The following is a 15350-nucleotide window of genomic DNA, read 5'->3' as shown; positions in this document are numbered from 1 at the left end:
CACCTCCAGAGTGCAACTGACCAACAACAAGATAACATTAAACTCCTGCAAATTGGGGGCACAGCACAACCATTGCTGGATCTTGGTGGAAAGTGTCAGCAATGGTTTATTTGATGCTTTTTAAAGAGTAATATGAAGATTCATTCAATGTCAATGGGTATAGTTTTGTTGACTTCAGAATGTGTGGTTTGTGCCCTTCATTTTGTTTATCAGATGGTTAAGACAGTCCGAGGTATAGGACAGAATGTCAAATAGAAAATCGTAGGCCATTCAGCCCATTGAGCCTACTCCACCATTCAATGTGATAATTACTGAACTGCTATTTCAACACCATTCTCCCGCTCTTTCCCCATACCCCTTGATGCCTTTAGTGTAATGTTATCTACTTATTTCTTAAATACATTCAGTGACTTGGCCTCCACAGCCTTATTCTAGGCACCTCAGCCAGGAAAACATCATCCCGGCATCCAGTCTGTCCAAACCCGTCAGGATTTTATCATCTAGTGAGAACCCCTCTTATTCTTCTAAATTACAGTGAATATGGGCCTACTCAACTCAACCTCTCCTTATCCTACAATCTTGCGTCCCAGGAATCAATCTGGTGAACATTCACTGCACTCCCTCAAAAGCAAGTATATTCTTAGATAAGGAGATCAAAGGTGCATACAGTATTTGGGTGTGGTCTCAGCAAGTCCCTATACAGCTACGGTAATATATCCATCTTCTGTCGTCCTCTTGCAATGAATACCAACATACCATCTGCAGGTGGCATCTGTTTCTTGAAAGAAAATTCTGCTCTCTGAGTACTGCTGTTGTGTCTTGATGGACCAACGATGATTGTGAGAAATGGTGTATAAATATCCTAACTTTTTAAGGGATGAATAGAATGGGAATAAAGAGACATGGTGCCTGCATTTTAGTTCAGTCAGGCAGCATGGGCAGTGCAGGCTTGGAGGGCCAAAGGGCTTGTCCCTGAGCTGTAATTTTCTTTGTTCTTTTCTTGACAGGTTGTAGGAGAGACTCGGGTCAAAACCCGTCAACAGATTCTTCGCACTTACACTTTTTCATGAATTTCCTCCATGTGATCTCAAGGTAGATGTCAATTATCAAATTCTTTAATTTGGGATATCTATGGAAAGTCACATAGTCTTCTTCTTCCTATGAGAAAGACATCAGCATTAGAAATGGTCAGTTGTTGACTGTAACATCCGGGGTCCAAATTTACTACATTTCTATAACTGGGAGTTACCCCATATCTGTTACCTTTGAAGTTCTCCATATGAATATCATACACAGACTACTCTGGACAACCTAGCTTGCTCAGGAACAGTGACTGAATCCCTAACAAATGTTCCTTGCTTGTTATGTCTGCTGCTTAAAGTGGTTAATGTTTTGGCCCCTCTTTGCCTGTTTGTCTGTAAACAATATCTCCCAAAAAATCAAAAAGAAGGAATTCAACTTAACCTGGTGCACAGAGATTTGATTTGATTTGATTTGATTAATTATTGTCAGATGTACTAACATACAATGAAAAGTATTGTTTCTTGCACTCTATACCAACAAAGCATACCATTCATTGAGGAGGAATACTGTGGAACACTGTGTACTGTTCTGGTCATCCCATTATAGAAACGATACTATTAAACTAGAAAGAATGCAAAAAAGATTTACTAGGGTGCTACCGGGACTTGATGGATTGAGTTATAAGGAGAGGCTGGATAGACTGGGACTTTTTTCTCTGGAGCATAGGAGGCTGAGGGGTGATCTTATAGAGATCTATAAAATAATGAGGGGCACAGATCAGCTAGATAGTCAATATCTTTTCCCAAAGGCCAGGGAGTCTAAAACTAGTGGGCATAGGTTTAAAATGAGAGGGGAGAGATATAAAAGGGTCCAGAGGAGCAATTTTTTCACAGGGTGGTGTGTATCTGGAACAAGCTGTCAGAGGTAGTAGTAGAGATGGGTACAATTTTGTCTTTGCAAAAGCATTTAGACATTTACATTGGGTAAGATGGGTATAGAGGGATATGGGCCAAATGCAGGTGATTGGAATTAGATAGAGGTTAAAAAAAAGGGCAGCGTGGACAAGTTGGGCCAAAGGGCCTGTTTCCATGCTGTAAACCTCTTTGACTTCAAGGAAACGAGACAGTTACAGTCATAGCTAGGATGCAGAGAAATCAACTTCATGCGATGTAGATCCATTCAAAAGTCTGACAGCAGCAGGGAAGAAGCTGTTCTTGAGTCGGTTGATGTGTGGCCTCAGAATTTTGTATCTTTTTCCTGATGGAAGAAGGTGGAAGAGAGAATGTCCGGGGTGCGTGGGGTCCTTGATTATGCTGGCTGCTTTGCCAAAGCAGCGGGAAGTCTAACCAGAGTCAATGGATGGGAGGCTGATTTGTGTGATGGATTGGGCTACATTCACGACGTGTTGTAGTTCTTTGTGGTCTTGGGCAGAGCAGGAGCCCATACCAAGCTGTGATACATCCAGAAAGAATGCTTCCTATGGTGCATCTATGGTGGAGAGGGTATGGTCCAAGGAAGAACTGACTTGTTCCTGTTAAAGATGCCAATGCAAGTCTGGATCTTGGAAGTTTTTAAATGATCTGTTCAGTTTCAGAAAAGTGAGTTGGAAGCTCTTAGAAAAAATATTTTTTTTAACGTTGTAGTTAAGGGCATCAACCAATCAGGGAGAAGCTTCAACTGTAATAACATTGAGTGAATTCAGTGTTCTAACGAGTGGCCTCTTCACTATTGGTGACTAGTGGAGTGTCGCAGGGATCGGTGCTGGGGCCTCAACTGTTTACCATTTACATAAATGATCTGGAGTAGGCGGCTGAGTGTAGGGTGACAAAATTTGCTGATGACACGAAGATGAGTGGAAAAGCAAATTGTGTGGAGGGTGTGGAAAGTCTGCAGAGAGATCTGGATAGGCTGAGCGAGTGGGCGAGGACCTGGCAGATGGAGTATAATGTTAGCAAGCGTGAGGTTATCCACTTTGGTAGAAATAATAGTAGGAGGAAGTATTACTTAAAAGGCAAAAAGCTGCAGCATGCTACGGTGCAGAGGGACCTGGGGGTCCTTGTGCATGAGTCGCAAAAACCCAGTCTGCAGGTGCGGCAGGTGATCAAGAAGGCAAATGGAATGTTGGCCTTTATAGCGAGGGGGATTGAATATAAAAGCAGGGAGGCCTTGCTGCAACTGTACAGGGTACTGGTGAGGCCGCAACTGGAGTACTGTGTGCAGTTTTGGTCGCCGCATTTGCGGAGAGATATATTGGCCTTGGAGGGAGTGCAGAGGAGGTTCACTAGGCTGATACCGGAGATGAGGGGGTTGGCCTATGAAGAGAGACTGAATAGACTGGGTTTGTACTCGTTGGAGTTTAGAAGGATGAAGGGGGGATCTTATAGAGACGTATAAGATAATGAAGGGGATGGATAGGGTAGAGGTAGAGAGATTCTTCCCACTTAGAAAGGACAGCAGGACTAGAGGGCACAGCCTCAAAATAAGAGGGGGTGGGGCAGTTTAGATCAGAGTTGAGGAGGAACTTCTTCACTCAAAGGGTGGTGAATCTCTGGAATTCTCTGCCCGTTGAAGTGGTGGAGGCTACCTCACTAAATATATTTAAGTCACGGGTAGATAGATTTCTGATAGACAGGGGAATTAAGGGTTATGGGGAGAAAGCAGGAAAGTGGAACTGATCCACTTCAGATCAGCCATGATCTTATTGAATGGTGGGGCAGGCTCGAAGGGCTAGATGGCCTACTCCTGCTCCAATTTCTTATGTTCTTATGTTCACTCATTCTCTGTGTGGAAACGATCTCCACCTCCAATTAATCCACTTTATCGTTAGACAAAATGTTTAGAATTTTGCCTTGCCCATCAGCCCAATGAATATTCTAGATTGTGGTGTTCATGCTGAATCATTGTGGTGAAGTCAGTCCTCAGTTTGAACACAATGGTTCTATTTTTGATATTCTACCACCATGTCTCTCTGATGATCCTTAAGCAATTGGACACTCAGAAGTCAAACTCCACCTCAGTAGGGATGCAAACAGATGGGAGTGTATCGACCACCTGTTTCCTGCTCTCTTTTCTGTTTTTCTCTCGTTAGAACGATGCACACATAAACCATTGTTAGTCACTGGTGCAGAGGGAGATGTGGGTGTGGGGGGGGGGGGGGGGGGGGGGGGTGGGGTGGGGGGTGGGGGGGCTGGGAGGATCCTTGCAGAACTCTGCTCCTGGGCCTGACCTGGGGGTTGGCTATCAACAGGTCCAGGCAGTGGGCATTTGGAGGTTCTGTGTGACCTGACTATCTGCCCTTCTTTCAGGGCTGGGTGGCCCTGGAGAGGAAGCACGCGGTGTCTGCTGGTACACTCGAGGCCTCCCATGACCGGTGGGGAATCATCATCCTCAGGAATGACAATTTGCTTCAGTTAGTTTAGTTTCTATTCATGTTTTTGTTTTAGTTCCAGTGCCCCAGCAGTGGCTGTCACACCCTCGGATTATTATCTTGTTTTACTAAAGGAGTATATAAACTGCTATCCATTGCCTAATGAGCAGAAGATGTCTCATTTCACTCAGAGTACAAATGACACTGACATAAAAAATAGAAACTGGAGGAGGCCATTCAGCCCTTCCAGCCTACTTAGCCATTCAGTATGACCATGGCTGATCAACCAACTCCAGTCTGACCCTACCTTCCCCCCATATCCTTTGATCCTCTTCACCCCACCATAGACACCCCAACACTGTGTAATGGGATGGTATATAGTGATGTGAACTGTAATCTTTGAGGATTAACCCTCCATTTTGACAATCGTCACAGAAAAAATAAGGTACAACGATGTAATTACGAATAATTTTATTTCATACCATTCACAAAACAATGACAATCACATGAACTGAGGAATAACGAACAGGAATAATTAATAACATGACACTGTTAAACATTGACATTTATGATAAGTACTTGAGCTTATATTTAATTAATTAACAAATGCAACAATAAAAAGTGCAAAATGTTTCGGATTTGGGCGAGTTTTGCTTCATAAGAATATACCAGCTATCGTTGCGTTTCTATGAGTTTCGAGTTATTGCCAACTTTGCAGTTATATTGAAATTATGATTGACAAGTTTTTAGAATTGGGTCTTCCAATGAAATAGAAGCACAAAGCATCAATCCCTTCCAAGTAGTAGTAGTATTAATAGTAATTCAATTAGTAATTTGCCAGTTCGAACCTGGCCATTCACCCCAAGGGACAAAGTGTCAGCATTAAAATGATCAGCATTATTCCTGTGAGCAGAACTTGCAGCAAAGCTACTTGTTGAACAATGTTTTTCTGCATTATATTACTTCCACTTGATGGTAAATTTTGATTTGATTTATTATTGTCACATGTGCCAGGTGTACAGTGAAAAGTATTGTTTCTTGCGCACTATCCAGACAAGGCATAGCATTTATAGGGAAGGATAGGAGAGGGTGCAGAATGTAGTGTTACAGTCGTAGCTGGGGTGTAGAGAAAGATCAAATAGTCAATTGCCAGAAATCAGGAACTGTATAAACAGATTTAATGATTAGTTTTTTAAGTTGCATTCGATCTGAAGCTGATCCAGTTGCTTGAGGCTAGGCTCAGTTGGCTTCACGTCACTCTCATATATCTGTGGGTGTTTCTTTTTGCCGGGTTTATAACACCACACAGAGATCACCACCAAGTGGAGGATGAAAAGAATGGCCAAGCGGATCCCTATGGCGATCAGCCCAAAGGATTTTACTGTCGGAAATGAGAATGTGGTTAAGTTTCAGGCAGAACTCTGCAAATGTTCAAGGAAATGTCTGCTTGCCTTTCAAACCTTCCCGTGGAATCTACTTCCACTAAAGTGCATTTCAGATCATAAGGCCTTTATTTCTCCTCCCTCCTCCCACCACCTTTGTTTCTTATACTTTTGCAAATTATTTAAAATTTAAGACTTTTGGTTAGATGCCAAAGGAAACACATTCTCTCTCCAATCCACCTCACAAATCTCCATCTGCTCTCACAGATCATCAACCTCCACAGCTCCACTGACATCCAACAACCCTAACCCCCCCACCCCCTCAGCTCTAACCACTCTCCCAACCACCACCCCCCCTCCCACACACACACACACACACACACACACACACACAGCTCTGACCACCACCCATCCCCACACACACACTCTAACAGCCCCTTCCTCCACTCCCAACACACACACACACACACACACACATACACATGGCTCTAATAGCCCCTTCCTCCCTCTACAACACACATACACACACACACACAGCTCTAAGACAAGATTAAACAATACAAGGTCAATGAAGCAACTTGTTTTTGCATGTACTGAAATGGACTAAAGATAAAGTCTCTCTCATTCCTCAGAAAGCTGGTTTTGCAAGCTCACATTGAAAAATAAACAGATAACAGGTCATAGAGGTGGCAACAGAACTTTCTGATCATATAAAAGGGAAGTTTCTGTTGGAACCACTGCCAAAGGAGAACCTCTGACTTCTCAAAAGATAACCCACCAACTGAGACTAATCAACTCACTTTGCAAAGATTAATCTTACATCCAAGCTGTGAGTCTTGTGATTTTTTTTGTGACAAATTAACATGGATTTCATTGTTCTGTATCTCTTCCCAATTCCCAATGCCAAAGTAAGTCCTGCCCTAGTTTGATCTACCAAAATGCATCACCTTGCATTTATCTAAATTAAACTCCATCTGCCATTTGTCAGCCCACTAGCCCAATTGACCATTGCAATCCTAGTTAACCTTCTTCAGTGTCCACTATGTCACCAATCCTGGTGTCATCTGCAAACTTACTAACCATGCCTCCTATATTCTCATCCAAATCATTAATATAAATAACAAATAACAGTGGACCCAGCAGTGATCCCTGAGGCACACCACTGGTCACAGACCACCAGTTTGAAATACAACCCCCTACAACCAGTCTCTGTCATCAAGCCAATTTTGTATCCATTTAGCTACTTCAGCCTGGATCCCATGAGATTTAACCTTATGCAACAAGCTACAATGTGGTACTTAGTCAAAGGCCAATGTAGACAACATCAACTGCACTGCCCTCATCTACCATCTTTGTTACCCCTTCAAAAAACTAAAATTTGTGAGATATGATGTTCCACTTACAAAGCCATGCTGACTGTTCCTAATCAGCCCTTGCCTCTCTAAATGCCTGTAGATCCTGTCTCTCAGAATACTTTCGAACAACTTACCCACCACAGATGTGAGACTCACCGTCCTGTAGTTCCCAGGCTTTTCCCTGCAGCCCCTCTTAAATAAAGGCACAACATTTTCCACTCTTCAATCTTCAGGCACCTCAACTGTGACTATTGATGATTCAAATACCTCTGCTAGGGGACCCGCAATTTCCTCCCCCGCCTCCCACAGTGTCCTGGGATACACTTCATCAGGTCCCGGGGATTTATCTACCTTGATGCGCTTTAAGACTTCCAGCATCTCCTCCTCTGTTATATGTACACTCCTCAAGACATCACTATTTATTTCCCAAGTTACCTAAATGTTTCAAATAAGATAACAAGTAATTTAAGCAAGTAACAAGTCGTTTAACAAGTGATTTAAGTATCAATATTCTGTGCGGTATATCTGGTCCCCTTATCCCACTACCTCAATGGAGACAGAAATCTCACCTTTAACAGTTAGTTCCACACGATTACTGTAAGCGACCGAGGCATATTCCTTGGTATCATAGACACAGTAGTAAATTCCTTCATCTGAGGTCTTGGCTTTGAACTTGAAAACGGCCTTGAAGCTCTCCCCTGAGACATTACTTACTTTCCGCTGGTCTGTCTTCACCTTGTACAGAAATATCATGGAGGCTGGCTCGGACCCATTTACTGTACAGGTGAATTGCACAATGTCCCCGCTCATCACTGAACCTGTGTCCGGCTCCACTGATAATACCAGCTTATCTGCAACACACACATTGCAAAATCAAACAGTCCCTCTTGCAGATTGGAATGCGGAACTGGTTTCATTGAAACCGCTCCCACCCGCCCCCCTTCCCTCACCACCCTTTACTGTATCCCAGTGGACGGCAGGGGGACTGGACATGCCAATGCCAGGGTCAGAGTGTGCCCCCACCCTGCTCACACTCTGATCTGAGTGGACGGCAGGGGGACTGGGTCAATGCCAGGGTCAGAGTGTGCCCCCACCCTGCCCACACACATCCGGAGTCACTAACCCACTCAGCATCGATTGGATCCGGAAATCCTCGACAAACGTTGAACAACGTGCCGAAGATCTGTGATGGGACACAGAAACTGGAGGAGACCATTCAGCCCTTCAAACCTGCTTGCCTTCAAAGTCATTAGCCCTGCCGTAACTCCATCTCTCCGCCTTTTCTCAGTGATCCTATTCTCTTTAAAGGCCTTAGACTCTTTTTAAAAGTCCTCGGATCTGCACCTTAAATGCTGTAAGCTACTGGGCAATGGACCAGGATTAGAAAGGACACCCGCGTGTTCTCAGGCTAGCATGGACAAGGTGGGCCAGATGGCCTCAGTCTGTGTTGTAATTTTTCTGTGGTTCTATCTTTACCCAATGGAATTGTCGCTCTCTGGGGAATATCAGCCGGGGGAACACTTCCTCGCAGTCCACGCAGTTACTAATGTCTTTGAGGTTTCCATTCGGAATGTGTTCAGTCCTGGGCACACTGTACTGTACCTCCGCCAGCCAGGGAGGGCCAGACTAACCTGGAGATTGCTCCAAGCTCCATTCGGAGGCTTAGAACACTCTTACTCAGGTGACCAAATTATTTTCTGAAAAGGAAAGTGCCAGTTTCTAACTCCCTCTTACCAACTGCTGGGGGATAATTTGGGAGAGAGTTTTCCATCAGTGTGAAATGTGAACACATTCAGTGAGAACTGGTGACAGGTCCCACAAGCTGGTGCCAGGAGATACTGTCATTCTGCTCTCAAAGCCGTGTTTATATGAAGGGCTGTGAAAGGAGCGAGCGAAGGGACAATTCCCCCCGCTATTATACATAATACATTGAGCAATGGCGGTACAAGGGGATGGATAGTGAGAATGAGCACAATGTCATGCTGTTCCTGATTCTGAACCAGGCTACCGGCCTGCACACACCATAACCAGGCAAGATTGTGTTAAATTCCCCACCAGCACCCACCGAGTCTAGTGACTCCAATCATATCTCCTTGGTTGGGAAGGATTATTAAATAATGGGTTAAAACTTTCATAGAATCCCTTTAGTGCAGGAGGAGGCCTTTTGGCCCATCGAGTCTGCACTGGCAACAATCCCACCCAGGCGCTATCCCTGTGACCCCATATACTTATCCCTCTATCCTACACATCGGGGAACACTAAGGGACAATTTAGCATAGTCAATCCATCTAACCCGCACATCTTTGGAATGTGGGAGGAAACCAGAGCACCCAGAGAAAACCCATGCAGGAACAGGGAGAATGTGCAAACGCCGCACAGACAGTGAGCCAAGCCAGGAATTGAACCCAGGTTCCTGGCACTGTGAGGCAGCAGTGCTAACCACTGTACCCCCGTGCCACCCTTAGTTAAAGATTTACTCCACACCAGCTTGTTGGTCAATATAACCCAGTAACAAACTGAGGCATTGATAGAAATCTCCAAGCAATATCACACTGTGATTCTCCCCAATCCAGTGCCATTGACATCACCACCTAATGTCCCACACAGGGAGTGAGAATTATAGAATCCCTGCAGTGCAGAAAAGGAGCCCATTTGCCCCATTGAGTTTGCACCGACCACAATGCCACCCAGGCCCTATCCCCGTAACCCAATGCATTTACCCCACTAATCCCTCTAACCTACACATTCCAGGACGCTAAGAGGTAATTTGGCATGACCAATGCACCTAACCCGCACACCTTTGGGCTAGTTGCCTCTAGTTTGTCTGACATGCATTTTATTTATTCTGATGCAAAATAAATGCGATTGCTTTGTAAACAGTAAATAAAATATTCAGATAAACGCAAATTGCTGCGGGTGCCGGAATCTAGAACAGAAACAGAAAATGCTGGAAAATCTCAGCAGGTCTGACAGCATCTGTGGATAGAGAGTAGGGTCATCTAGACTGGAAACGTTGGCTCTATTCTCCCTCCATGTGGAGGAGCTGGCATTGGACTGGGGTAAGCGCAGTAAGGAGTCTCACAACACCAGGTTAAAGTCCAACACGTTGGACTTACTCTATTCTCTCTCCACAGATGCTGTCAGACCTGCTGAGATTTTCCAGCACTTTTTTTTAACTCAAGCAGCTGGCTAAACCTAACCGAATGTATGAATACACTCAAAATGAAACACACCACTCAGACTCGTACTGTGAAATTAAGTCATTGATTTCACTGATCAAGTGTGGGTGACTCATCCAATTAACTTCCTCATTTAATTTTAAACACCAACCTGCTATCGGGATCTTCACGAAGTCAGCCAGACCACCTGCGATGGAAACTGAGAAATTGAAGGAATTAGCCAAGGGAAAATCAGTGTTTAGATATTTCATCAAGTACAGGTTTTGTCATTGAGATACACACAGATTAAATACAATGCAGCTTGGGGCAATTATACTTGTGTCCATTTTGCACAATTCTCACCCATTTATATCAGCGTGAATACACCACATCTGAAATTCTCGACTTTCCGTCTCTCCTGCTCCATACAGCGCGGAAGATTCATCCATAACAATGGGACATTATTCCCCCACGTTGAAAATCAGTCACAATTTTCACATGAAAATAAAAAATTCTGGAAAACTCAGCCGAGAGTGACAAACCGAGTTAACTTTCCCAGTCCAATAGAAGGGTCAGGTGCACTCGAAATCTTACATAGAACATAGGACACTACAGCACAAACAGGCCCTTCGGCCCACAAGTTGCGCCGATCACATCTATACCTACCAAGCTATAGAACTATCTGTAACTTCCAATGCCATTAGATCCCATATACTCATCCAGAAGTCTTTTAAAAGACCCCAGTGAGTTCGCCTCTACCACCACCGACAGCAGCCGATTCCACTCACTCACCACCCTCTGAGTGAAAAACTTACCCCTAACATGTTCTCTGTACTTGCCTCCCAGCACCTTAAACCTGTGTCCTCTCATAGCGACCATTTCAGCCCCTGGGAAATAGCCTCCGAGAATCCACCCTATCTATTCCTCTCAACATTTTATAAACCTCTATCAGGTCGCCTCTCAACCTTCGTCTCTCCAGGGAGAAGAGTCCCAGCTCCCTCAACCTATCTTCATAAGGCATGCCTTAAATCTTAACTCGGTTTTCTCTCTCTTACAGACACTGCCAGACCTGCTGAGTTTATTCTGCATTTTCTGTTTTTATTTCAGCATCCCAGAACCCCCAGTATTTTATTTTTATTGAGCCACAATTTTATTTTGGGCTCCGTATCCTCATTGAATGGTGGGGCAGGCTCGAAGGGCCAGATGGCCTACTCCTGCTCCTATTTCTTATGTTCTTATTAAAAACTCTCCTGTTTTGGCCACAAACTGTCAGCTGGTGAGAGGAGGGAGTTTGTCAAACATCTCTGCTGGTTTCTAGAATTAAACATCCCCCACAATCCAACCACAGCAAGAAGAACGCATTCTGCTCCATTTACTGACAGGTGGCTGTATCTATCAGTCAAGTTGCTGGCGTCAAAAACATTTGATCCCAGTTTCTGCGGTGGTTTAACAAGTACCTCTGTGGTGAGACCATGTCTTCCCCATCCTCTTTTGACTTTTTTTTTACCATTCTAGGAAATTTTCACAATAACTTCATTGCAGTATTAATGTAAGTCTACTTGCGACACTAATAAACTTTAAATCATCTAACTGAGTGGCAGAGAAGGTCTCAGGGGCCATTTGGTCTCCTCCTGTTCCCATTCTAATGTTCTTATTAATTGATAACCATTGTACCCAACATGGAATGGGTACAGTGCATTGGTGAAGAGAGTTATTCTGCAGGGGATATAGATAGACTGAGTGAGAAGCTGGCAAATGGATCTTAAAGTGAGAAAGGTGAGGTTGTGCACTTTGGTAGGAGGATTAAAAGCAGATTATTATTTAAATGGAGAGAGACTGCAGGTGCTGATGGATCTGGGTGTTCTAGTGCACAAATTACTGAAAAAAGCTAGCAGACAGGTCCAACAAGTAATTAAGAAGGCAAAGGGTAGTTTCGGCTTTATTGCAAAGGAAGTTTAAAAGTAGAGAGGCATTGTTGCAATTGTACAGGGTGTTGGTGCAGTCTCATCTGGAACACTGTGTACAGTTTTGATCTCCTTACCAAAAAAAAGGATATATTACACTGGAGGCAGTCCAAGGGAGATCTACCAGGTTAATTCCTGGAATGAGAGGGTTGTCCTAACAAGAGAGACTAAATAGTCTGGCTCCGTATTCCTTGGAGTTTGGAAGAGTGAGGGGTGACCTTATTCAAACATGTCAGATCCTGAGGGGGGTTGGCAGGGTAGATGGTGAGATGTTTTTACCAGTGGCAGAGTCTGGAACAAGGGGACATCGCTACAAGATAAAGGGCCAATCATTTCAAACTGAGGTGTGTAGGAATTTCTCCTCACAGAGGGTGGTGAATCTCTGGAATTCTCTGCTCCAAAGGGGGCTGGAGGCTGGAGCGTTAGAAGTATTTAAAGTGGAGCTGGATAAATATTTGATAGATTGAGGAATAGAGGGCGACGGGGGAAAGGCACAGAAACGGAGCTGAGACCAATGTAGACCAGCCATGGTTATATTGAATGGTGGCACAGGCTTGAGGGGACTGGTGGCCTATTCTGCTTCTAGTTCGAGAGTTAACATGTGGAAGGGGGGAAGGGGAGGGGAGGGTCCAAGAGCCTCCCATTCCACAGGGACCAGACCAGACTGCGATTTCTTTGTTCACTGATTTATTTAAGCACAGGGAGGAGAGTTGTACCCAGACAAGATGCAGTTTCAACTACCTAATTAACTACAATCCCTTATTCTCATAATATGACACAGATAGTAGTTCATCTGCATTTACCAAACACTAATTACCATGACTCTGTACTTTAATACAGTTACCCAATCAATATTCACACACATACATGGTAATGACATCATCATGTTTACATTATAGCTCCCACCCTCAACACTGAGTTACAATTGGACACAGCACCATCTTGTACTTGAGTCAGAGAATTCCCACCATTTTGATTTGATTTGATTTATTATTGTCACATGTATTAGTATACAGTGAAAAGTATTGTTTTTTGCATGCTATACAGTCAAAACATACCGTTCATAGAGAAGAAAATGAGAGAGTGCAGAATATAATGTTACAGTCATAACTAGGGTGTAGAGAAAGATCAACTTAATGCAAGGTAGATCTGTTCAAAAGTCTGATGGCAGCAGGGAAAAAGCTGTTCTTGAGTCAGTTGGGACATGACCTTAGACTTTTGTATCTTTTTCTCAACGGAAGAAGGTGGAATAGAGAATGTCTGGGGTGTGTGGGGTCCTTAATTATGCTGGCTGCTTTGCCGAGGCAGCGGGAAGTGTAGACAGAGTCAATGGGTGGGAGGCTGTTTTGTGTGATGAATTGGGCTACATTCACGACCTTTTGTAGTTCCTGGCAGTCTTGGGCAGAGCAGGAGCCCAGACCAAGCTGTGATCCAACCAAAAAGAATGCTTTCTATGGTGCATCTGTAAAAGATGGTGAGAGTTGTAGCTGACATGCTAAATTTCTTTAGTCTTCTGAGAAAGTAGAGGCGTTGGTGGGCTTTCTTAACTATCGTGTCAACAAGGGGGGCCCAGATCAGATTGTTGGTGATCTGGACGCCTAAAAACTTGAAGCTCTCGACCCTTTCTACTTTGTCCCCTCCTCCATCCTGCTCCAATCCCACATTTGCAGCTGCATCTTGATGTCCTTATTACACAGTTATTATTAACCCATATTAACCCTTTCAACATCCCTCCTGCTTTTCCATTTCAATGTAGCAGCAATGCAAAACTGTGTGGCTCTTTGTGAGTCAATGCACAGGTCCCCAGGGGCAAGTCCTCTGCCGGGTGGCCCTGTGACATCTTGAAATAAGCAGGTTGTTGCAGCCTCTCTGGCTAAAGTTTGGGAGGAATTGGGAGGAGGTTCCCACCAACCCCAGGTATGTGGTTCACAAACCCACACACCCTGATGAAGCGAACTTGTGGCTCTGGGCAAATAGCCCTCACTGCCCAAGAGTCTGTGCAGAGAGAGAGAGGCTGGAGGAGTAACCCCTGATCAGGAAAACCATCTGGAGGGTGGGTGGGGGGGGACCCAAAGACGACTTCATGTCTGAATGAGCCACCTTACTCACAACCCCCAGTAACCTAGCAGGTTCTGTATTCCTTGGACCCACACCTGGTAAAATATTCATCCAAACTTCCCAGAAATTGTACCCAGCAGATGTACCCCGGAGAGGACACCTAATTCAGCCAAACACAGAACCAAGATGTCACAAATCACCATCCAACCCGAACAAAGGGCTGGGAGAGAATATGACACAATCATTTCAACAAGATCTGACCGAAAGATAATCATCAATACTCACCAATAAGACAAATAACAAACAGCGACATTGTGCTTGGGAACTGCTTACGTTTCACAATGGCTAGCACTTGAGAAAAAGCTGTGTATTATAATGGCAATAACGGAACTGAGCTCATTGCTACCAAACCTGGTGCAATCAAGGGAAGTCAAATTCAGCTGTCTCATTTCCTGTAAAATAAGAACATAAGAACATAAGAAATAGGAGCAGGAGAAGGCCATCTAGCCCTTCGAGCCTGTCCCGCCATTCAATAAGATCATGGCTGATCTGTCATGTCTCAGTTCCACATTCCCGCCCTCTCCCCATAGCCCTTAATCCCCTCGCTTATCAAAAACCCATCAACCTGCGTCTTAAATGTTTTGAGCGAGGTAGCCTCCACCACTTCAATGGGCAGAGAATTCCAGAGATTCACCACCCTTTGAGTGAAGAAGTTCCTCCTCAACTCCGTTCTAAACCGCCCCCCCTTTATCTTGAGGCTGTGCCCTCTAGTCCTACTGTCCTTTCTGAGCGGGAAGAGCCTCTCCACCTCTATCCTATCCATCCCATTCATCATCTTATACGTCTCAATGAGATCTCCCCTCATTCTTCTAAACTCTAACGAGTACAAGCCTAGTTTATTCAGCCTCTCCTCATAGTTCAACCCCCTTAACTCCGGTATCAGCCTAGTAAACCTCCTCTGCACTCCCTCCAAGGCCAAAATATCCTTGCGTAAGTGCGGCGACCAAAACTGCACACAGTACTCCAGCTGCGGCCTCACCAGT

At 44.4% G+C, this 15350-nt stretch overlaps 1 protein-coding gene across 1 annotated transcript; it reads right to left on the bottom strand.

Annotated features, from left to right (window-relative positions):
• Positions 1-4874: 4874 nt before the first annotated feature.
• On the bottom strand, positions 4875-14703 carry LOC145361690 (uncharacterized). Its single transcript, XM_080217601.1, has 4 exons — positions 14593-14703; positions 10458-10505; positions 7697-7978; positions 4875-5771 (listed from the first exon to the last, which is right to left on the bottom strand). Exons 1-4 carry the CDS (start codon positions 14618-14620, stop codon positions 5575-5577), a joined length of 555 nt encoding a protein of 184 aa, XP_080073727.1. The 5' UTR covers positions 14621-14703; the 3' UTR covers positions 4875-5574.
• Positions 14704-15350: the final 647 nt, after the last annotated feature.

Source organism: Carcharhinus amblyrhynchos, chromosome 35 (assembly GCF_965287045.1).
Source record: "Carcharhinus amblyrhynchos chromosome 35, sCarAmb.v2.hapA, whole genome shotgun sequence".
Taxonomy (NCBI): Eukaryota; Metazoa; Chordata; class Chondrichthyes; order Carcharhiniformes; family Carcharhinidae; genus Carcharhinus; species Carcharhinus amblyrhynchos.
The sequence above is the reverse complement of the archived record's forward strand: the minus strand, read 5'-3'. Positions and strand labels throughout refer to the sequence as shown.